The 23,417-nt window shown below is 47.9% G+C and overlaps 1 protein-coding gene across 2 annotated transcripts in view; it reads right to left on the reverse strand.

Annotated features, from left to right (window-relative positions):
* The window catches only part of LOC140386587 (cell adhesion molecule CEACAM5-like), a 126,252-nt gene that overhangs the window by 23,628 nt on the left and 79,207 nt on the right, over positions 1-23,417 (reverse strand). The window contains exons 7-8 of one of the 2 annotated variants that reach the window (XM_072469040.1): positions 15,943-16,218; positions 9,286-9,549 (exon numbers count right to left, since the gene is read on the reverse strand). In XM_072469040.1, the coding sequence (XP_072325141.1) occupies positions 9,286-9,549; positions 15,943-16,218 (540 nt within the window). Of the gene's footprint in view, positions 1-9,285; positions 9,550-15,942; positions 16,222-23,417 lie in introns of both variants that reach the window. The other variant, XM_072469039.1, reaches the window with a different exon arrangement.

Raw genomic sequence — 23,417 nt, forward strand, 5'->3', positions numbered from 1 at the left:
GTAGAACGCCTTGGGGTTTTCCTTAATTCTTCCTACCAGGGCTTTTTCATGCCCCCTTCTAGCTCTCGTGAGTCCATTTTGGAGTTCCTTCCTGGCTACCTTGTAACCCTCTACAGCCGTACCAGATCTTTGCTTCCTCAACCTTACGTAAGCTTCCTTCTTCCTCTTGACTAGAAGCTCCACTTCTCTTGTCATCCAAGGCTCCTTCACCTTACCATTCCTTCCTTGTCTCAGTGGGACAAAACTATCCAGCACTCGCAGCAAGGTCTCCTTAAACAACCCTCACATTACTGTTGTGCATTTCCCCAAGAACAAACTGTTCCCACTTTATGCTCCTCAGCTCCTGTCTAATAGCAGTATAATTTCCCCTCCCCCAATTAAATACCTTCCCATACTCTCTGTTCCTATCCCTCTCCATGACTATGGTAAAGGTCAAGGAGTTGCGGTCACTGTCACCGAAATGTTCTCCCACCGAGACATCTGACACCTGGCCTGGTTCGTTGCCGAGCACCAAATCCAATATGGCCTCCCCCGCTAGTTGGCATATCTACGTATTGAGTCAGGAATCCTTCCTGTACACACCTGAAAAAAATCTGCTCCATCCAAACCATTTGCACTAAGTAGGTTCCAGTCAATACTAGGGAAGTTGAAGTCATCCATGACAACAACTCTGTTACTTCTGCACCTTTCCAAGGTCTGCCGCCCAATCTGTTCCTCTATCTCTCTGTTGCTATTGGGGGGTCATTAGAAAACTCCCAGGAAAATGACTGCTCCTTTCTTGTTTCTGACTTCCACTCATACTGACTCAGTAGACAAACCCTCCTCAACTAACTCCTTTTCTGCAGCTGTGATGCACTCCCTAATTAACAGTGCCACTCCCCCTCCTCTTTTACCTCCCTCCCTATTCTTCTTAAAACATCTAAACCCTGGAACACCTAACAACCATTCATGTCCCTGTGAAATCCATGTCTCCGTAATGGGCACAACATCATAGTCCAAGTACTGATCCATGCTCAAAGTTCATCTCCCTTATTCCTGACACTCCTTGCATTGAAACTGACACACTTTAACCCATTCCACTGACTGCAACTGCCTATCCTTCCTCACAGACTTGCTGCACACTATTTCTGCCTGTTCAACAGCTACCCTATCCTCTGATCGATAGTTCTGGTTCCCAACCCCCTGCCAAACTAGTTTAAACCCTCCCAAAGAGCTCAAGCAAACCTCCCACCAAGGATATTGATGCCACTCCAGTTTAGGTGCAATCCATCCTTCATGTAGAGGTCCCAGCTTCCCCAGAAGGTATCTCAATAATCCACAAATCTGAAGCCTTCCCTTCTGCACCAGCCCTGTAGCCACGTGTTCAGCTGCACTCGCTCTCTGTTCCTTGTCTCACTTGCACGTAGCATTGGTAGCAATCCTGAGATTACTACTCTGCTTGTCCTGCTCTTTAGCTTCCAATCTAACTCCCTAAAATCACTTTGTAGATCCTCATCCCTTTTCTTTGCTATGTCGTTGGTGCCCATGTGCTCCTCCTCCCCCTTCAGAATCCTGTAGACTCGATCTGAGACATGGCACACGGTAGCATAGTGGTTGGCACAATTTCTTCACAATTCCATGGTTCCAGGTTCGATTCCCAGCTTGGGTCACTGTCTGTGCGGAGTCTGTACGTTCTCCCCGTGTGTGCCTGGGTTTCCTTCGGGTGCTCCAGTTTCCTCCCACAGTCCAAAGTCCACAGGTTAGGTGGATTGGCCATGCTAAATTGCCCTTAGTGTCCAAAATTGCATTTAGTGTTGGGTGGAGTTCCTGGGTTATGGGGATAGGGTGGAGGTGTGGCCTTGCGTAGGGTGCTCTTTCCAAGAGCCGGTGCAGACTTGATGGGCCGAATGGCCTCCTTCTGCACTGTAATTCCATGATCCCTGGCCCTGGCACCCTGGAAGCAACATATCTTCCAAGAGACTTGTTTCCAACCACAGAATTTCCTTTCCGTCCCGCTAACCATTGAGTCTTCTATCACTAATGCTTTTCTATTCTCCCCCCTTCCCTTCTGAACCACAGAGCCAGGCTCAGTGCCAGAGACCTGGCCGCTAGGGCCTTCCCCTGGTAGGTCATCGCCAACAGCATCCAAAACGATATTCTTGATTTGACGCAAAACGGCCACGGAGGATCCTGCACTGTCTACCCATTTCTTTTCCTTCCCCTGAGTGTTACCCAGCTACTATTGTCCTGCACCTTGAGTGTGGCTACCTCCCTGTAACTTTTCTCTATCATCCCCTCTGCCTCCCGGATGATCTGAAGTTCATCCAGCTCCAGCTCCAGTTCCCTAACGCGGTTTCTGAGGAGCTGGAGTGGGGTGCACTTCCCACAGGTGTAGTCAGTGGGGATACCAGTGGTGTCCCTCACCACCCGCATCTTACACGAGGAACATGCAACTGCCCTAGCCTCCATCCCCTCCGATCTGAATTCCCAGAGAGGTTTAAAAGGAAAAAAAAATTAAACGTTCGTTGCAGTGCCAACGTGCCAGCTGGGAAATGCCAAGGTGCCCGCATTCCAGGGGAGGGCCAGGGATGCACCCTGCTCTGTCCCTGACCACCCAGAGACCTCTGATGGCCCAGGAGACCACATGTTTTTATGGACCAGTACTGAACGGCGGCCAGCTGGGGCCACATTGGGGAGGCTGATAGAATCTGGGAGGCCTGTTGATCCCAGTTGGTTTAAAACCTACTTAGGTGTGTACCATTTGGTCAAGACTCCTTTGGGTGGGATTCTGATTTTGACACCTCACGGGGTTTGCGTATATCCTATAAGCTGTAAAGGTTGCCGAGTAGCCTGCGGGAGGCGCTCCCGGGGTCTACAGGTCGCATTGCACTCTCGCTCAAGCGCAACGCAGTCGATAGATCATGCCCAAGTTGATCCTGTTGAATGGCAGAGCAGATATAAGGGACTGAATTGCCTGCCTCCTGCTCCTATTTATGGGAGAAGGAGTGAGAGGGAAGGGGGAAGGGAATTTATTCTGGGGATTCCATGAATCTTCCTTCTCCTGTTTTCTGCAAAGTAACCCCAGCCAAGGTCGCGGACCTTGCGATAGGACCATCACTCATTACAAGTTAAGATCCTGCAAACTCCCTCCCCACTGAAGAGTTTTCCCAGGCCAATGATGACATCTACATCAGCACAAACTAGACCGGCACATTTCACAGACCTGAGATATGAATTCTGTTTTCCTATCACAGCACAGATGCTACCAGACCTGCTGTGCATTTCCAACACTTTCCGTTTCAATGTTTTGATTCTTGCAGTCCAGCTTAAAGACTCTTTTTTTTTAACAAACAATTTTATTGAGGTATTTTTTGGCATTGTAAACAGTTACAGATAACAGAAATGTGCAAACATCAATATAAAACCAATACTTCAATCAAACCATACTGCACATGCCCGCTCCTCTCTCATCTACACTCCCCGCCTGTTTATCCCTCCTACTCTACCCTAATCTCCCCCCCCCCTCCCCCCCCACTGCTGATGCTCACTCTCCCGCGAAGAAGTCGATGAATGGTTGCCACCTTCGGGCGAACCCCAATACAGATCCCCTCAAGGCGAACTTGATTTTTTTCCAGACCCAGAAAACTTGACATGTCCGAAAGCCATAGTCTGGTCTTTGGGGGTTTTGAGTCCCTCCATGCCAGCAGTATTCACCGCCGGGCTATCAGGGAAGCAAAGGCCAGAACATCGGCCTCTTTCTCCCCCTGGACTCCCAAGGTCCTCCGAAACCCCGAAAATTGCCACCTCTGGACTCATCACCATCTTGTTCTCAGCACCCGGGACATGACATCCACAAATCCCTCCCAGTACCCCCTAAGCTTAGGGCACGCCCAAAACATGTGGACGTGGTTCGCTGGTCCTTCAGCACATCTAGCACACTTGTCCTCTACCCCAAAGAATTTGCTCATCCGAGCCACCGTCATGTGGGCCCGGTGAACGACCTTAAACTGAATCAGGCCAAGCCTTGCACACGTTACGGTTGAGATTACCCTACTCAGGGCTTCCGCCCAAGTTCCCCTCCAGGAACATATCACCCCCCTCCTCACCCCGCCCGCCGCCATGCTCGAAACCCTCCATCCATGTTCCCAGGGACGAATCGATGGTTATCACAAATTGGAGCCCAGACCGAATCTCCCACTTCCCCTGCGTGCTTTCTCCACTGGCCCCAAATCCGCAGGGCCGCCCCCACTACCGGGCTGGTGGAGTACCTGGCCGGCGCAAGCGGTAGGGGAGCCGTGACCTGGGCTGCCAAACAGGTGCCCCTGCACGAAGCCGCTTTCACCCGCTCCCAAATAGACCCCGTACCCACCATCCACTTCCTTATCACGGCTATGTTAGCCGCCCAGTTGTAGTTGATCAGGTTCGGCAATGCCAGCCCCCCTTGCTGCGGCTCCTTTCAAGCACCTCCTTCCTCACCCGCGGGGATTTTCCCGCCCAGACAAAGCTCATGATGATTTTGCCGGTCCTTTTGAAGAAGGACCGTGGGATAAAGATCGGGAGGCACTGGAAGATGAACAGGAATCTAGGGAGGAGTGTCATCTTTACCGTCTGCACCCTCCCCGCAAGTGACAGCGGGAGTGCATCCCATCTCCGAAACTCCCTCTTCATTTGTTCCACCACTCTAGTCAAATTTAACTTATGTAACCTGCCCCAGTCCCGTGCCACCTGTATCCCCAAGTACCGAAAACTTTCCGCAACCAGCCTAAATGGCAGCTCCTTCCGTCTATTCTCCTGGCCCCTTGCCTGCACTACAAACATCTCACTCTTGGCCATATTTAATTTGTACCCTGAGAACCGGCCGAACTTCCTCAATGTTTCCAGTATATTTTCCATCCCGGCCAGTGGGTCCGACACGTACAGGAGCAGGTCATCCGCATAGAGAGAGACCCTGTGCTCCACCCTCCCCCCTAGTCATTCCCTTCCACCCCTTTGCAGCTCTCAGTGCAATCGCTAACGGTTCTATGGCCAGCGCGAACAGCAATGGGGAGAGTGGGCATCCCTGTCTGGTCCCACGATGTAGCCTGAAATAATCTGACATTATCCTGTTCATCCTTACGCTAGCTTTTGGGGCCTGGTACAATAGTCTGACTCAATTAACCAGTTCCTCCCCGAACCCGAACCGTCCGAGTACCTCCCACAAATAGCCCCACTCCACCCGGTCGAAGGCCTTCTCAGCGTCCATTGCCACCACCACCTCCACCTCCTTGCCCGTCGGGGGCATCATGATCACATTAAGCAATCTTCTCAAGTTAGTGGTCAGCTGCCTGCCTTTCACAAACCCTGTCTGCTCATCCCCATCACCTCCGGTACGCAGTCCTCAATTCTAATCGCCAGGATCTTGGCCAGGAGCTTGGCATCTACATTGATCAGGGAGATTGGCCTGTATGACCCGCAGGATTCCGGATCCTTGTCCCGCTTCAATGTCAGCAAGATGGTGGCTTGCGACATCGTCGGTCGCAGGCAACCAACATCCCTCTGTCCCTCGCCTAATTAAAAACCCTAGTCAGGACCGGTCCCACTATTTCCGGGAACTTCTTGTAAAACTCTACTGGGTATCCATCCGGGCTTTCCCCGACTGCATGGCCTTTAGGCCCCCCAGTACCTCCTCCGCTCTAATCGGGGGCCCCAGCCCGTCCACTAGCCCCCACCTACTTTTGGGAAGGTTAGTCCATCCAGGAACCGTTCCATCTCCTCCGTCTCCTCCGGGGGTTCTGAAGTGTACAGCTTACTATAAAAGTCCCGAAACACCTTATTCAGTCCTGCCGGGTCCTCCACTCTGCTCCCCTCCCCGTCCACCACCCTACTTATTTCCTTGGCCGCCTCCCTCTTCCTGAGTTAGCAATCTGCTGGCCTTCTCCCCATGCTCATACACCACACCCCTTGTCTTCCTAAGTTGTTCCATGGCCCTACTCGTGGATAGCACTCCCAGTTCCGCCTGCAGTCTCCGGCTCTCCCTGAGTAGGTCCTCCCCTGGGGACCCCGCTTGCTCCTCGCCTATCCAGTGAATCTCCTTAACCAATCTATCCATTTCTGCTCTGTCCGTCCTATCCTTGTGAGCCCGAATTGAGATCAGCTCCCCCCTCACTACTGCCTTCAGCGCCTCCCACAGGGTCGCTGCTGAAACCTCCCCTGTATCATTCACCTGCAAGTAATTTTGCATACACTTCCGCAGTCTCTCTCATATCCCCATCTCCGACAACAATCCTACGTCTAACCTCCTTTGCGGGCGTTGGTAATTCGCCCCACCGACCTGCAGGTCCACCCAATGTGGGACATGGTCTGAGTTAGCGATTGCCGAGTATTCTGTATTCTTTACCTCCCCCACACAGTCCCTGCTCAAGATAAAGAAATCAATCCTAGAGTATACTTTATGAACATGCGAGTAGAACGAGTGGCCCCTTCCCGTCGGCTGTCTAGCTCTCCATGGGTCCACTGCCCCCCATTTGCTCCATGAACCCTTTCAGCTCCCTTGCCATTGCTGGGAGCCTACCCGTTCTGGGACATGACCGGTCTAGCCCCGGGTTGAGGACCGTACGTGAGTCAACTTACGTGAGTCTAGGTCTGGGATCTTCCCCAGCACTCTTTTAATAAAGTCAGCGTCGTCCCAGTTCGGAGCGTATATGTTCACCAGCACCACTCTCCTCCCCTTCAGCTTGCCCCTTACCATAAAGAATCTGCCCCCGCCATCTGCGATTACGACCTCCGCCTCAAATTGAACCCGCTTATTGATCATAATTGCTATCCCCCTGGACTTAGAATCCAAGTCCGAGTGGAAGACCTGGCTGATCCAGCCCTTCCTTAGCCTAGTCTGGTCAGACACTTTCAGGTGTGTCTCCTGCAACATAATTACGTCCACTTTTAGAGCCCGCAAGTGCGTGAACACAAGTGCCCTTTTAACTGGCCCATTTAGTCCTCTGATATTCCAGGTGATCAGCCTGGTTGGGGGGCACACCGCACCGCGCACCCCCCCCCCCCCCCCAATGCCAGTCAGCCATAACCTTTCTTGGGCCCGCCCCCGGCCCATGCGCCGCGCCGCTCTTGGCTCGCATCTTGGCCGCCTCCACCCCCGCCCTCCTCTCCATTACCTACTTCAGACCCCTCACAGGTCAGCAGAATAACTTCCCCCCCTCCCCCCCCCTTCTCCCCCTAGCAACATTTCTCGATATCCCCACCCCTGCCATCTACTGGCTGTATTCTCCCCCCCCCCACTTGACTCCCTTGACTAGCCAATCTGCTAGCCCGGTGACTTGTCATTCCGGCGCCCACTTGTCTCACTCCCATTGTTTCCCCGGCCTCATCTCCCCACTCCCCAGTACACCATCCCCCACTCCGACCCACTGGAGCAGCCTCAGTAAAACGGGAAAGATCAAAGCTGGAAACATCAAACAGCACCGCGAGGCTGCTCCAGGTACAATACATTTCCAGCTGTGTACACAGATAAGTGTTAACCCACGTCCCTTTCTGAGCATTAATATAATAACAACACAGTAACCCCGTACCATACATCACCCTCCCAATACCAAACATAAAAACCATAGACATAAAAAACGAAAACCCTCAACCAACATCTTTAATCCCCATTGCTGATCGGCCACCCCTATGTTACAATGAAGGCTCCAGCACCCTCAGAGAACATGATAAAAGGCACCCACCACAGCAGAAAAACGAAAAAAGCACCAAAAAAGGAAAAGAACATACGAGAGGGGGATCCCCCCCCCCCAGGGATCCCCCCCGCCCCCCCCCCCCCCCCCCCCCCGCACCCCCCGTAGGCAAAAGCTGCCCAAAGAATACTACACATGGCACCTTTAAAGCAGTAAACAGTCGACCGATAGTCCAGGCACAGGAGGCATCCCCCCAAACGATAACTCACGGACTCTAGCTTGCGTCCGTGGGTCCTTTTTTCGGGACCAGCCCCTGATCCCTCGCGAAGTCCATCGCTTCTTCAGGCTCGGAGAAGTAGTGGTGTTGGCCCTGATGTGTGACCCAAAGACGGGCCGGGAAGAGCAGACCAAACTGCACGTGCTTTTTAAATAGCACTTCCTTAACTTGTTTAAAGGCTGCTCGACGCCTGGCCACCTCCTGGCTTAGGTCCTGATAAATGCGAAGAACACTGTCATTCCACGTGCTGCGCTTAGCGCTCTTTGTCCACTGCAACACCCGCTCCGTCTCCACAAACCTGTGGAACCTGATCACCATCGAACGGGGGGTGGGGGGCCAGACGCATCTGCCTCGCCTGTACTCTGTGTGCCCCCTCCGGCTCCGGCGGTCGTGGAAAGGCTTCAGCCCCCATCAGCTGCATCAACAGTTCAGCCACAAACGCTGTGGCATCAGCTCCCTCAGCCCCCTCCGGGAGGCCGATGATCCTCAGATTTTGTCTGCGGGCTCTATTTTCCAGCTCCTCCACTCTGTCCAGCAGTCTTCTCTGTCTCTCCTTCAGCCCATCGACTTCTAGCGCAGCAATCGTCTGCGCATCCACCTGCTCCTCCACCGCCTCTCCCAGCTCCTTAACTTTTTCGTCCTGCGCATCCAATCTCTGGTTCAACTGATCCACTGCCTTCTGAAGTGGGTCCACGTTATCCCGCTTCAATGACTCAAAACTGCTTTTTATCACCTGCAGCATGTTTTCCAGCGCTTGCTGGATCGCCGGGCCCGAGGCCCATAGGTCCGACATCTTTGCTCCCGGGTCAGCTTCCCCTGCACTTTGCCTTTGTCCCTTCCTCTCCTGTTTTCACTGCTTTCTGCTCTCCCGCGGTTCCATGCAGCCCTGCCCTTTCCTCAGCACCTCTGTGGCCGTCTTTCCAGCGCTCCACAGTCCCGCAAAACCAGGGAACCAGGTCCTCAAATCCCGCCGGAGTGAGAGCCACCGAATGTGCACTCACTCACTCATCGCCGACACCGGAAGTCCCAGCTTAAAGACTCTTGCAATCGAGCCCAACACAACCAAGAACACGGGGTGGGTTATTAAAAATGTCTTCAGTTCCAAGAGTCGCTAATTCTCTGGTGGAGGGACAAGTGTGAAACTCTTGCTGCCAGCTCCAAAGGGGACATCTCAGCAACATGTCATAAATAATAAAAAAGAACTATATCAGATTATTGACAGGATTAGAAAGAGAGTCAAGAGTCGGCTCTAACAGTGAGCGCCTCGTGGGTCTCCAGGAACTCTGGGCTAATCTAACTAAAATTATTTTTTCCCCTTTTCCTCATATTTTGCAAGTAAGGTTCACAGTTACACAGTTGGCTACTTACCTGATGGGAATATTCTCATAGATTTTTGTTGGGTGTTTCCTGTTTTCATGTTGTGGGTTTTACACGTGTAATTGCCCGAGTTGCCCTGGGTAATGTTACTGATGATCAACTGTTCTTTGTCATGTGGAAGCTGGACCCCATTCCGATACCATGTAAACGCAGAAGGTGGAAACGACTCCACTTGGCAAGTTAGAGTGACGTTGGATCCGTAGAGAATTGTATTTTCTTCTGACACCATCAGCAACTGGATTTGATCGGGCCCATCTGTAAACATATTAGTGGATCAGAATAATTGGGGGTAAAAATGTAATATCGGGACAATGAGAGATTTTAAAGCTGTACCTCAATGGAACGACTGCTTGAGAATGAAATTTAAAAAGTTTTAATCTGCTTTACGATTACGTAGGGCATACTCGCATTTTTGTATTGTAACCAAATCATCGATCAACCAAGCATTCTATCAACCAATCAGATTATCAATCAACCAATTTCACTATCCAGCAGATGATTGGTTGAAGTTTAAATCAGTTAACAATAATAATAATCTTGATTATTGTCACACGTAGGCTTACATTAACACTGCAATGAAGTTACTGTGAAAATCCCCTCGTCGACACATTCCGGCGCCTGTTCGGGTACACGGAGGGAGAATTCAGAATGTCCAATTCACCTAACAAGCACGTCTTTCGGGACTTGTGGGAGGAAACTGGAGCACCCGGAGGAAATCCACGCAGACACGGGGAGAATGTACAGTAACCCAAGTCGGGAATCGAACCTGGGGCCCTAGTGCTGTGAAGCAACAGGCTAGCATGTGCTAGCATGCCACCCATATCAATCGCATTGTCAATCAGTCTATCAGTTGGTTCATAGGAACACAGGAGCATATAATTTAGGAACAGGAGTCAGCCATTCAGCCCTCCTAGCCTGCTCTGCCATTGTATAAGTTAATGGATGATCTGATTGTGGGTTCAACTCCATCTTCAGCTGCTTCATCAATGATCTCCTTTCCATCATAAGGTCAGAAGGGGGATGGTTGCAGATGACTGCACAATGTTCAGCACCATTCATGACTCCTCAGATAATAAAGCAGTCCATGTTCAAAGGACAATATCCAGGTTTGGGCTGAGAAGTGGCAAGTTACATTCACACTCACAAGTGCCAGGCAATGACCATATCCTACAGAGAGGGCCTAACCACCACCGCCCCTTGACATTCAATGGCTGAATCCCACACAATCAACATCATGGGGGTAACCATTGATCCGAAACTGAACTGGACTAGCCACATTAATACTGTGGCTACTGGGGCAGGTCAAAGACTATGAATCTTATGGCGAGTAGCTCACCTCCTGACCCCCCAAAGCCTATCCACCATCTACAAGGCACTGGTCAGGAGTGTAATTTATCATAGAATTTATCATAGAATTTACAGTGCAGAAGGAGGCCATTCGGTCCATCGAGTCTGCACCGGCTCTTGGAAAGAGCACCCTACCCAAGGTCAACACCTCCACCCTATCCCTATATCCCAGTAACCCCATCCAACACTAAGGGCAATTTTGGACACTAAGGGCAATTTATCATGGCCAATCCACCTAACCTGCACATCTTTGGACTGTGGGAGGAAACCGGAGCACCCGGAGGAAACCCACGCACACACGGGGAGGATGTGCAGACTCCGCACAGACAGTGACCCAAGCCGGAATCGAACCTGGGGCCCTGGAGCTGTGAAGCAATTGTGCTATCCACAATGCTACCGTGCTGTAATGGAATACTCTCCATTTGCCTGGATAAGTGCAGTTCCTACAATACTCAAGAAGCTTGACACCCTCTGGGACAAAGCAGCCCACTTGATTGCTCCCCCTTCCACAAACATTCAAACCCTCCACCCCCGATGAACAGTGGTAGACATGTGTATCATCTACAAGATGCACGGCAGTAACTCGACAAGGTTCCTGAGTCAACACTTTCCAACTCCACGACCTCTACCATCTAGAAGGACAAGAGCAGCAGATACCTGGGAACCCACCACCTGGAGGTTCGCCTTCAAGTCAATCACCATCCTGAGCACAGGGCTAAGTCGCTGGCTTTGAAAGCAGACCAAGGCAGGCCAGCAGCACGGTTCAATTCCCGTACCAGCCTCCCCGAACAGGCGCCGGAATATGGCGACTCGGGGCTTTTCACAGTAACCTCATTTGAAGCCTACTTGTGACAATAAGCGATTTTCATTTCATTTCATTTGGAAATATATTGCCGCTCCTTCACTATCGCTGGGGAACACCCTGGAATTCCCTCCCTAACAGCACAGTGGGTGTGCCTACACCTCAAGGACTGCAGCGGTTCAAGAAAGCAGCTCACCACCACCTTCTGAAGGGAAACTAGGGATGGGCAATAAATGCTGGCCTAACCAGCAACATCCACATCCCGTAAATGAATTTAAAAAAAATGTTTTTCATAAATAAAAGCAACATATTACTGCGGATGCTGGAAACCTGAAATAAAACAGAAAATGCTGAAAAAACTCTATGTGTTGGGCAGCATTTGTGGAAAGAGAGAAATAATTAATGGTTCTGTATGACCCTTCTTTGGATGTGGATTCATACATGTGAAGCTGGATGATATGTTTCTGTTGTTCTAATTGTATGTACATATGTATTAATAGCCCAGAAATGAACAAAACTCCTGAAAATGGATAAGAAATATCGCTGAGTGAGGTGATCTGCAGGAGGGGAATGCCAACCAAGGCAATAGCAATCAGATGATTCCAGTAGCCTTTGTATGTTACCCACCGTATGTAATCAAGGAATTCTCATTAGAAATAACGAGGGTAACTAACAATTAATTGTGAGAAGTCAATGAGGACATTTCCTACTCAAAGAAATGACACCTTTAACAAATGATACTTTCTGGAAGAAGAATAGGCCTCTTATGGATTTGGTCGGTGTAAGGTCACCTTGCCAGAGAAATAGTCTGTAATTCTCCATCCATTGGGATTCTATTTCCCCGCTGGCTTCGCACCCCTGCCTGCAGGTTTCCCAGTGGCGTGGGGAGGCTTCAATAGGAAATCCCATTCACAAACAGTGGGAAGGGAGAATCCCTCTGCCAGTGAATAGCCCGCTGCCGAGAAACAGGCGGCTGGGGGACCGGAGAATCCCACCCAGGGCTTTATTTCTCTCTCAGAAACAAAAACACACAAACACTCCCTGGAAATATGAAAGTTTCCTGAATCAGGTTCACATTCCTGAGTCAATAGACTGGCCCCTTTTATCTATACGAGTGCCTGGCAAGGGCTCGCAAATGATTCTCAATGTGATATTACATAAAAGGTGACCTTGAGCTAAAGTGATTGACGGCGGATGGGAAGGGAAGGGGCATGTTGAGTGAAGTGTGCATCTTGGGTACCTGTCCTGTATTCGTTGGTTAGAAGGGTTCAAACAAGCGATTGCCATGAGGTGAACTAGCCCTTACCAGACACCCGCACACATAAAAGAGGCACGGTTTAAAATAAGGGGTCGTCCATTTAAAACAGATGTGTTTTTTCTCAGAGGGCTGTGAGTCTTTTGGACTTGTCTTCCTGAAAAATATGGTGGAAGCAGAGTCTTTGAATATTTTGAAGGTAGAAGTGGATAGATTTTTGGTGATCAAGGGGTCGATAGGTTATTAGTGGGATTGGTGGAATGCAGATTTAAGGTCTCGATGAGATCAATCCAATGGTGGAACAGGCTAGAGGGGCCAAAAGACCCACTCCTGCTTCATGTTAGTATGTACGACCAGCCTGGAGTAATAAAGAATATTCTCGAGTGCTCACAGACAAAGGGGCAGTTCTCATCGGGTAGCTACCTTCCTCAAATGGAGGATGGGCCAGGGAAGATGGAGGAAAATCAGGGTTTGGTGTGAGTGGGGGTGGGGTGGGTGGGGGGGAAATGGGATTGTTGGGGAGAGTTGGATCTCCAAACACTTCAGCTAGGGAGCAGAATGCTGCCCTCACACGCCACTATGTTCAACAAACTCTTTGCCAACCATCCATTTGTCATCTGGGATCAGTGAACTGCCTCAGCTGTCCCAGGTTGTATTTTTCTTGTCTATTTATCTGTAAAACAATATTTAAACTATTGTTTCTGAATAGACTCCCGTGAAATTACTACAAAAACTCGATGCCTAGTTTCGGTAACTGTGGCTCCCAAAACTTAAAATCGTTCACATTGAAACATCCTGAGAGAGCTGGACAGGGAAGAAGTTGTTTTCCTATGGCACAGTTTCTGGATAAGGTTTCCGCCATTTTGAACTTGAAACGAGCAGTTGTGAATCTTCGAACATTGTCTACCCAAGGACTGTGAAAGCTCTATCCTTGACTATATTCAACGTTGCAATTGATAGATTTGTAGATGCTGTGGGGTAATCGAGGGGTATTGAGGATTTGGAGTCGTGGATGAAGGTCAACCAGAATGTTAATTCAATGGTTATGCAGGCTCATGGGGTCAGATGCTACTCCGTTTTGGGAAGCGGGGAGGGGGAGGTTTACCCCTTCCAAACCTCTTCCAGTTATCCCTTCTTTTCAGGTCAATGGAGAAGAAACCAAGCCGGAATCAGGTCAGGCCAGATTATTGGATGGGAATGGGAAACAGTGGCTATTCATTCTGATGGAAATTCAAGCGTGACATCATTCCGTTCGAGTTTTGACATTCCAAATGATTCAAACCAATGTTGGGATTCAGCAGCAGGAGCAATCCTATCTCTTTGGTGTCTCTACACTGGGGAGGTGAGGGGAGTCCGTGTTCCTGATTCACAAGACAAAGATTACGAGGACTTTGAACTTCAATGCACAAAGGGATATGATTCCCCACAGGTTGTACTGTTTTCAACAGGGAAAAAGGGCCAGATTGTCACTGGGATATAGGGATTGGTGCATTTTCTGTCAGTTCTGGGATGTAGCTTCATTGTTTGAATGAGGAGATTTGAGCACCGCTTAGCATCAAATTATGAAGTTTTCTTTGATTCATTCACAGGATCTGTGCATCGCTGGCTGGGCCGGCATTTGTTGCCCATGCCTAATTGCCCTTGAACTCAATGGCTTGCCAGGCCATTGCGAGGGTATTAGAGGCCAGAATCAGGTAAATCATAGAATTTACAGTGCAGAAGGAGGCCATTCGGCCCATCGAGTCTGCACCGGCCCTTGGAAAAAGCACCCTCCCTAAGCCCCAGGCCTCCGCTCTATCCCCGCTATCTCCTTAACCCAGTAACCCCACCTAACCTCTTTTTTTAGACACTAAGGGCAATTTTTAGCATGGCCAATCCATCTAACGTGCGCATCTTTGAACTGTGGGAGGAAACCGGAGCACCCGGAGGAAACTCACACCGACACGGGGAGAACGTGCTGACTCCTCACAGACAGTGACCCAAGCCTGGCATCGAACCTGGGACCCTGGAGCTGTGAAGCAACTGTGCTAACCACTGTGCTACCGTGCTGCCCAAAGGGCATTAGTGTACCAGATGTTTTTCAGACACTGGTTTCATGGTCACCATTAGACTTTTAATTCCAGTTTTATTGAATTCCAATTCCACGATCTACCCTGGTGGGATTCAAACCCTTGGTCTACTGGGTTACTAATACAGTGACAATATCCCTACGCCACCACCACCCCCAGGTGCAAGCAGACAAGAGTGACACACCATGACAGTAAATCTCCTGATAGGAGTAGTTACAAGCAGCAGCGACAACATCCTTTGGGTTTGCACTACCCAGCCAGGCAAATTTGTCCCCAATCGAGTTTACAAGTGCACGGGCGTGGATTAGACTACACTACTGAAAAATCCTAATTCTTATCCTGCAGCTAGTGCTGCGTAAGGCAGACTTTCATCTGTTTCCATAGCTAGCAATTCCTGGTCGCTCGTCTGTCACCAGGGGTTTATAGCTTGGGGGGCACCCCTCCACATCAAGTGTGGCTGACTAGGAGACTCGCTCATTTTTACCTCCAGCCATTGGCACGTTGGAAGGATTTACAGGTTGACACTCAACCTGTTTGACCACATTATGAACCCATTCACAATGTGCATGCATTGATGTATCCCAATGAACTACACACAAGGTGAGCTATCCCAACTTACATTTGGTGTTCTCTTTTTTTCTCCACTCTACCTCCTACCCTTCATCACTTCTTCATACAATTTCCACATGCAATCGGTTACCACCCTAACTCATTCATGAGCCACGCAAAAACTTCACAGTCCAATATAATGTTTCAGAACATCTTTAAAACAAAAATTTAACATTCTCACTTATTCCAGGTGTTACAGTAAGTTGCTTGTTCGTTTTTTTTTCTTTTGAACAATCATTTATTCTCTCAAAAGTAACTCGCTAGATTGTGCCTGACACTTAATTTAAATTTTAAACTGATCCCACATTCAGATATCAGTATTATGTGACTAAGAGACTTGGTTAGTGCTCTTACCGCCGGTCATTGGCGTGTTAGAAGGATTTGCAGATTGACGTTCAACCTGTTTGACCGCGTTATGAACGCACCTTCCTGAGCCATCAAGTCCTGAGACGGGACTCACACCCAGAGCTTCTGGTTCAGAGGCAGAGACACTACCCACTGTGTCTCAATATCCTACTAAAAAGTAGCAGGATACAATTCAGTGAAAAAGACAGTTCAGTACTCACAGGAAATGGTTAGTTCGAACACATCACTCTTTTTGCTGTCGATCGGGCTCTCTGCCCTACAGGTGTAGTTCCCTGTGTCAGATCTGTTCACCGCACTGATTGTTAATGTCCTGTTCTGCTCTGAAAGTTTCATGTTTCCTCCTCCCACGAGCACCTGCTGGTTCCTCTCCCAAAGAAGCAAACGCAAATGGCCAGACACATCACAGGTCAGAGTCACGTTGTCATTGTGTTCGACCAGATTCGAAACAGTGGTAGTGATTTTTGGTTTGGTAATGCCTTCTGAGACGAGAAAAAAAAGAAATCACAGTTTTATTCTGAGAAAACAATCCTGTTTATTGATTGGCCATAGAACTGGAAGCAACATTGGGTAATTCTCACAGTCTGAGAAATAAAATTGCAAGTTGAAGCAACAATGGTTTACTCATTTATTTTGTACATTATTTAATGTACAAATCACTACACGGCAAGGCAGTGTGACAAATGAGTTGCATCCCACTCACGTCATTAGTTTTTTGGGGGCAGGGCACAGTGGGTTAGCACTGCTGCCTCATAATGCCAGGGACCCGGGTTCGATTCTGTCCTTGGGTGAGGTACTGTGTGGAGTTTGTACATTTCCCCCGTGACTGCGTGGGTTTCCTCCGGGTGATCCAGTTTCCTCCAAAGATATCCAAAGATGTGCAGGTTAGGTGGATTGGCCATGCTAAAATTGTCCCATTGTGTCCAGGGATGTGCAGATTTATTGGGGTTACAAGGGTAGGGCAGGGGAGTGGTCCTAGGTGGGGTGCTCTTTCAGGGGGTCAGTACAGAGCTGATAGGCTGTATGGCCTCCTTCTACACTGTAGGATTTCTATGATTTTACGATGCAACAATCACTTTTTACTTAATTTACGTAACAAACCAAATGTGATAATTGCATCTTGCAGGAAATAGACTTGGCAAATAATTCTGCAAGGTCAGGGACATGACGTTGGTCACACAAAGCAATTCCTTTCACAAATTATCTCTTCATGGAACGCAGGCATCACTGCCTATTCCAACACTTATTGCCCATCCCTAAGTTCCCTTGAGCATTTGGTGGTAAGCCACCCTCTTGAACCGCTGCAGTCCGTGTGGCGCAAGTATACCCACAGTGCTGTAAAGGAGGGAGTTCCAGGATTTTTACCCAACGACAGTGAAGGAATGATGATGTATTGCCAAGTCAGGAAGCTGTGTGGCTTGGAGGGGAGCTTGCAGGTGGTGGTGCTCCTATGTATCTGCTGCCCTTGTCCTTCTAGTTGCAGAGGTCGCAGATTTAGAAGGTGCTGCCTAAGGACCCTTGGTGAATTACCTCAGTGCATCTTGCAGATGGTACACACGGCTGCCACTGTTCGTTGGTGGTGAAGGGAGTGAATGTTTGTGGATGGGGTGCTAATCAAGCGAGGCTGCTTTGTCCTGGATTGTGCCAAGCTTCTTGAGTGTTGTTGCAGTTGCACTCATCCACAAAAGTGGAAAGTAATCCATCACATTCCTGACTTGTGGCTTTTAAATGGTGGACAGATTTTGGGAAGTCAGGAGGTGCATTACTCTCTGCAGGAATCCCAGCCTCTGACCTATTCTTGTAACCACAGTATTCATATAGCAATATAAACCAACATGATGAATGCTAAATCAGGCAGGGGACAAATTAAAGAGCTGGTGGACACATAAAATCATCATTCCAATCTCAAATGCCTGATATTGCACTGTGTATAATAGTGAAAGGGGTAGAAAAACTGATACTGGAGTCCTATTTAACGTCATTTCATTTACCTAATTGTATTACAGTAATTAATCCATTATCGCCAGGAGGTAATGGCCGGAATTCTCCAGCCGTTGAGATTCTTTTCCTGCTGACAGTGCACCCTCACCCCCGGGTTTCCCAGTGGTGTGGGGTAGCTTCAATGGCAAATCCCACTGACAGCGCTATGGGCCCAGATTCAATTCCGACCTCGGGTGACTGTGTGGAGTTTGCACGTTCTCCTCGGGTCAGCATGGGCTTCCTCCGGGTGCTCCAATTTCTTCCCACAGTCCAAGGATATGCAGGTTAGTGGATTGGCCATGCTAAATTGCCCCTTAGTGTCCAAAGAGTCGGTGGGGTTATGGGGATAGAGTAGGGGGTGGATTGGGCGGAGGTCGGGTGTTCTTTCGGAGGGTCGGTGCAGACCCGTCGGGCTGAATGGCCTCCTTTTGGACTGTAGGGATTCTATTCTATAGATTGAGATTAATCAGTTTTTAACTTCAAACCAATTTGATTTGACCTCCCCCCGCGAACCTTCTCCAATTCCGTCAACAAATACAACAACAAGGGAGGAAGCATGGAAGCACAACAAAGGTCTTGGGGGTCTCACTGAGGCACCTTGCATTTGTTCAAGGGGAGAGTGGACGTAGTGGTAACATTATTGGATTAGTAATCCAGAGTTTAATTGCACTGGGGAACATGGGTTGAAATATCACCATAGCAGTTGGTACAATTTAAATTCAATTCATAGTTATGAAATTGTGTTTTTTTAGATGATCATGACAACAACTAAAAGTTCCTATTCGTGGGGGTCTTTCCCAGGCCACAATGTGACTCCAGACCCACAGTCTACTTATTTTGCAGAAGATGTAAATGCATTGTAGACGGTTTAGAAGAGGTTTACTGGATTGATATCTGGAATGAGTGGGTTATTTTATGAGGAAAGGTTAGAGAGTCTGGGCTTGTTTCCACTGGAGTTTAGAAGGGTGAGGGGCTGACTTGTTTGAAATGTATAAGAACCTGTTTGATGCTGAGCAGGTGGACTGTTGTGTTATGCTTCTTCATGTAGCATAAGCTGCTTCCTTGATGTATGCTCTTACAAAGGAAGGTTCAGACTTGGAGATAGGTTTAACTCATTTATTGAACAGTTCACAATTCTCCTACTAGAGATCGACTCTCCTGCTAACCTTGCTATAGTAACTCAGCCTAACTAACCAGTCTGCTCCAAGGTGGGTGTGATGCTTCTGATCTGCCCCTGTCCTTCTCCCTAAGTATCCCCTGTGGAAAGAGAAAGAGCATGTGTGCCCTGTCCTTTTATATGGGTTGCCCCCTTGTGGTCGTGTCACCTCTGGGTGTCTTGACTGCCCATTGCTCATGTCCTATTCTATGTGTTCATTAGCTGTATGTCTGCATGTCATGATGTCTCTGGTGCTCCCTCTAGTGTTTACTTAGTCTTAGTGTATTTACATTAACCCCTTGAGTATTTATAGTGATGCATATCACCACAGTGCACGTGGAAATGATGCTCGCTCTTGTGGGTTGAGTCCAGTAGCCAGAGGAAATGCTTTAAAATTAGGGGTGAACATTTTTTGACAGGGGTGAGGAGAAATTCTTTTCTCTCAGAGCTTTGTGCGACATTGGAACTTGTTGCCTTAGAAGGCGGTGCAGGCGGGGGTCACTGAATACTTTTGAGGCGGAGGTAGGTAGGTTCTCATTAAGCAAGGGAATCAAATGTTATTTGGGGTAGATGGGTAGAACTCGAAACAAAAACTGATCAGCCATGATCTTGTTGAATAGTGGAGCAGGCTCAAAGGACCGAATGGCTTACTCCTGCTCCTATTTCGTATGTTCACAGCAATGGTCAAACAAGACACTCAGTTTAAGGGCAATTAGGGATGGGCAACAATTGCTGGCCCAGCCAGCAATACCAAAACCCCATGAAAGAATATTTTAAAGATTCACCAGAAGAAAATATAGCTAATGATTCACATTAACTTAGATAAGGCTACCAGCTGGTCTATTAGAAATATTGGGGGGATACATCTGATTGAATATATATTCTGGTATTTGTATTCTGGGGTTGATTCACATGTGGGTAGTCTTTCTGGCCCACGTGGTTTTCTGTTGCACAACTGGAATATGAAAAAATGTGGTTCTGCAAATACATATTGAGAGGAAGCTGAGAAAAACATCACCACAAACACCTGGCAGGGAAATTTATTTGGGGAGAAAAAATGTTTGCAGTTCTTTTAACAGATTTTAGTAAACCTTTTGACATAGTACACATTGGTGATACGAGGAAAAAATGTGCACCTAGATCTGTATGAGCATGAAGAGGACGATAAGAGGCCAGTTTCAGCATGAGACGCAATGGTTTGGAATGCAGAAACATGATACAAAATCCAGTGGGATCACTTGCCAAGTGTATGATCATTTGAATACCATTTGAACTTTTTGTAGTGGGCATTTTGAAATGTTTGCAATATTCCCTTTCCTTTCAGTGTATTGAAGTAGCTTGGGGTGTAACATGATCTGTGTAGAACATTTTAGTGCCATTGCACATTCTTTATTGGCCATTTTGAAATGTTTTGTGATATACTTTAAGATTTTTAATGAATAAAATATATTATTTTCAAAAAAATAACTTGCCAAGTGTAAAGATCATACTGAACTAAAGCACCCCAGAGTGCAACATGATCTGTGTAGAAAATGTGAATATAATTGCACTTTTGCGATGGCCATTTTGGAATGTTTTGTAATGTTCTTTGTTACTTTATGAATAGAGTACATTTTTGCCAAAAAAAAGGTACCAAACTTGGATGAACTTCAAAGTTACACCTCAGGTTATTAAAAATGCAGAAATTGTCAGTAGATTTAGAAACCTCAGTGATTAAGAGCCGAGAACATTTAATCGGGGAGAATGCTAATGAATGGGATTAGGGAATATAGAATGCGGATTGACAATGTTAATGGGACACCTCATCATGAAGATGAAAGAGTTGGTGCGATTAATGCAGAGGTCATTGAAACCATCAGAAGTTGGGAGAGGAACTCCCAAGAATTGGTGTGCCCAGGTGTCTGCTGCTCTTGACCGTCTAGATGGTAGTGGTCGTGGGTTTGGCGAGCTCCTGCAGTGTATCTTGTAGGTGGTACACACGGCTGCCACCGTTCGTCGGTGGTGAACGGTTTTAATTTTTTTTCTTTATTTGTTCATGGGATGTGGGTGTCGCCAGCTGGGCCAGCATTTATTGCCCATCCCGGAGGTCATTTAAGAGTGAACCACATTGCTGTAGATCTGGAGACACAGGCCAGACCAGGTAAGGATGACAGATTTCCTTCCCTAAAGGACATTAGTGAACCAGATGGGTTTTTACAAGATTGACAATGGTTTCATGGTTGTCATTAGACTTTTAATTCCAGATTTTTAAAAATTGAATTCAAATTCCACCAGCTGCCCAGGTGGGATTCAAACCTATGTCCCCAGAGCATTACCCTGGGTCTCTGGATTACTAGTCCAGTGACTATACCACTACGCGTTTGCCTCCGCTGTTTGTGGATGGGGCAACAATCAAGTGGTCTGCTTTGTCCTGGACAGTGTTGAGCTTCTTGAGTGTTGTTGGAACTGCACTCATCCAGGCAAGTGGAGAGTTTTCCATTGCACTCCTGACTTTTGCCTTGTAGCTGGTGAACAGATTTTGGAGAGTCAGGAGGTGAGTTACTTGCTGTGGGATTCCTAGCCTTTGACCTGCCCTGGTAGCCACAGCATTAATATGGCTAGTCCAGTTCAGTTTCTGATCAATGTAACCCCCATGATGTTGATTGTGATGGATTCAGCTTTGATAATGCCATTGAATGACAAGGGACGATGGTTAGATCCTCTCTTGTAGGACTTGGTCATTGCCTGGCCCTTGTGTGGCACGAATGTAACTTGTTACTTACTGCCCAACGTAAATTTCACCCATTCTGTAATTGTGAAGAGCACCAAAGTGTCAGATCTCTTTCTGATCACTTTATTGCACTGCATAAAAGAATTAAAGGAAAAATAATCTGTTATCTGGGGGACATGGACTTAGACTGTGATTGAATGAAGGATAAATTGAACCTCGTTTAAGCCCATTTCAAAGATCTATGGAAAGGTTGCAGTGCAGAAAGAGGCCATTGGTTTAGCACACTAGGCTAAATCGCTGGCTTTTAAAGCAGACCAGCAGCACGGTTCAATTCCTGCACCAGGTGCCGGAATGTGGCGACTAGGAGCTTTTCACAGTAACTTCATTTCAAGCCTACTTGTGACAATAAGCAATTTTCATTTTATTTCATTTCATTCAGCCCATCATTTCTGCCCCAGTCAATAAAGAGAAAAAAGCAACTCATTTTAATTCCATTCTCCAGCCCCTGGCCATAGCGTTGCAGATTACAACTCTTCAGATGCAGATCCAGGGACCTTTTTAAATGAGTTGAGTGTTTCAGGCACAACCACCAAACTCCCACCACCCTCTGGGTGAAAAAGATTTTCCTCATGTCACCTCTAATTCTTCTACCAATCACTTTAAATCTAAGCCCCCTCCTTGGAATTCACCCCTCAGCTTGGAGAATCAAGTCTTTTAATATGAGCCCAACTAATTACAGCGACCGACATGTTGTATCCCAATGGGTGGCTCAAAGTTGGCTGCCATCATTGTTCAGAGCCCTCCCCCCCCACCACACCCGACTGCTAAGACAGATGTTGAGCTGTATGCATGGTGGGGTGGAGGGGGGGTGGTGGTGGCTGGGAGGTGGGGGGGGTGGATTGGAGAGGTGGTTAACATCTGTTTTAGGTCCCATTGCTAAATGTCGCACATCAGTGTAGTCATGTTTCTCAAAACCCAGACAATGGCCGCCAACATTAACGTGAAATCAATAATTTTTTTTCTGTAATGAAGGGTGTTCTTGTGGGTCTTCAGAAGAAACTCAGCCCATTCCTGCTCACAGAGCTCACATCAGTACCCCGACAAATGACTGTCGCGCTCCACCCATTCCAGGACATGCCTTCACACTGCTATCGAGCAGACAGATGCTCATTGCCTTCAAGTTGGAAACAGGTGCAGACGAGCTCTCAGAGTAGGAGGCGAGGTGACGTTGGAGGAGGTTACAGTGCATCGCTTAGTCTTAATTGACGCTTCCACAGCTAGCAAGAGAATCCTCTTACAGGTGGTGGACAATTTTTTGTATCACTTTGCCTTCCATCTTTTATCTTTCACATGATGTGAAAGATAAAAAAAACAGCCCTGTGCTAAACCTGGGGCTGGTTTAGCACTGGGCTAAGTCGCTGGCTTTGAAAGCAGACCAAGGCAGGCCAGCAGCACGGTTCAATTCCCCTACCAGCCTCCCTGAACAGGCGCCAGAATGTGGCGACTAGGGGCTTTTCACAGTAACTTCATTTGAAGCCTACTTGTGACAATAAGCGATTTTCATTTCACTTCATTTCATGTGGCCGTTGCACATTAGGCCGGCCTTTCCTACCCACCCTTCATCACCCCTTGAACTGAGTGGCTTGCATTTAAAAGGGAAGTTCAGCGTTAACCCCATTGCTGTGGTTCTGGAGCCCAAACCAGGCAATCGGTGGCAGAATTTCTTTGTAACCAAGTAGGTTTTTAAGACAATCAATAAGTTTCACGTTCATTTTTGTTGAGCGGAGCTTTATAATTCCAGATTTTATTACTTTAATTTAAATTCCACCACT

Source organism: Scyliorhinus torazame, chromosome 12 (assembly GCF_047496885.1).
Source record: "Scyliorhinus torazame isolate Kashiwa2021f chromosome 12, sScyTor2.1, whole genome shotgun sequence".
Lineage (NCBI taxonomy): Eukaryota > Metazoa > Chordata > Chondrichthyes > Carcharhiniformes > Scyliorhinidae > Scyliorhinus > Scyliorhinus torazame.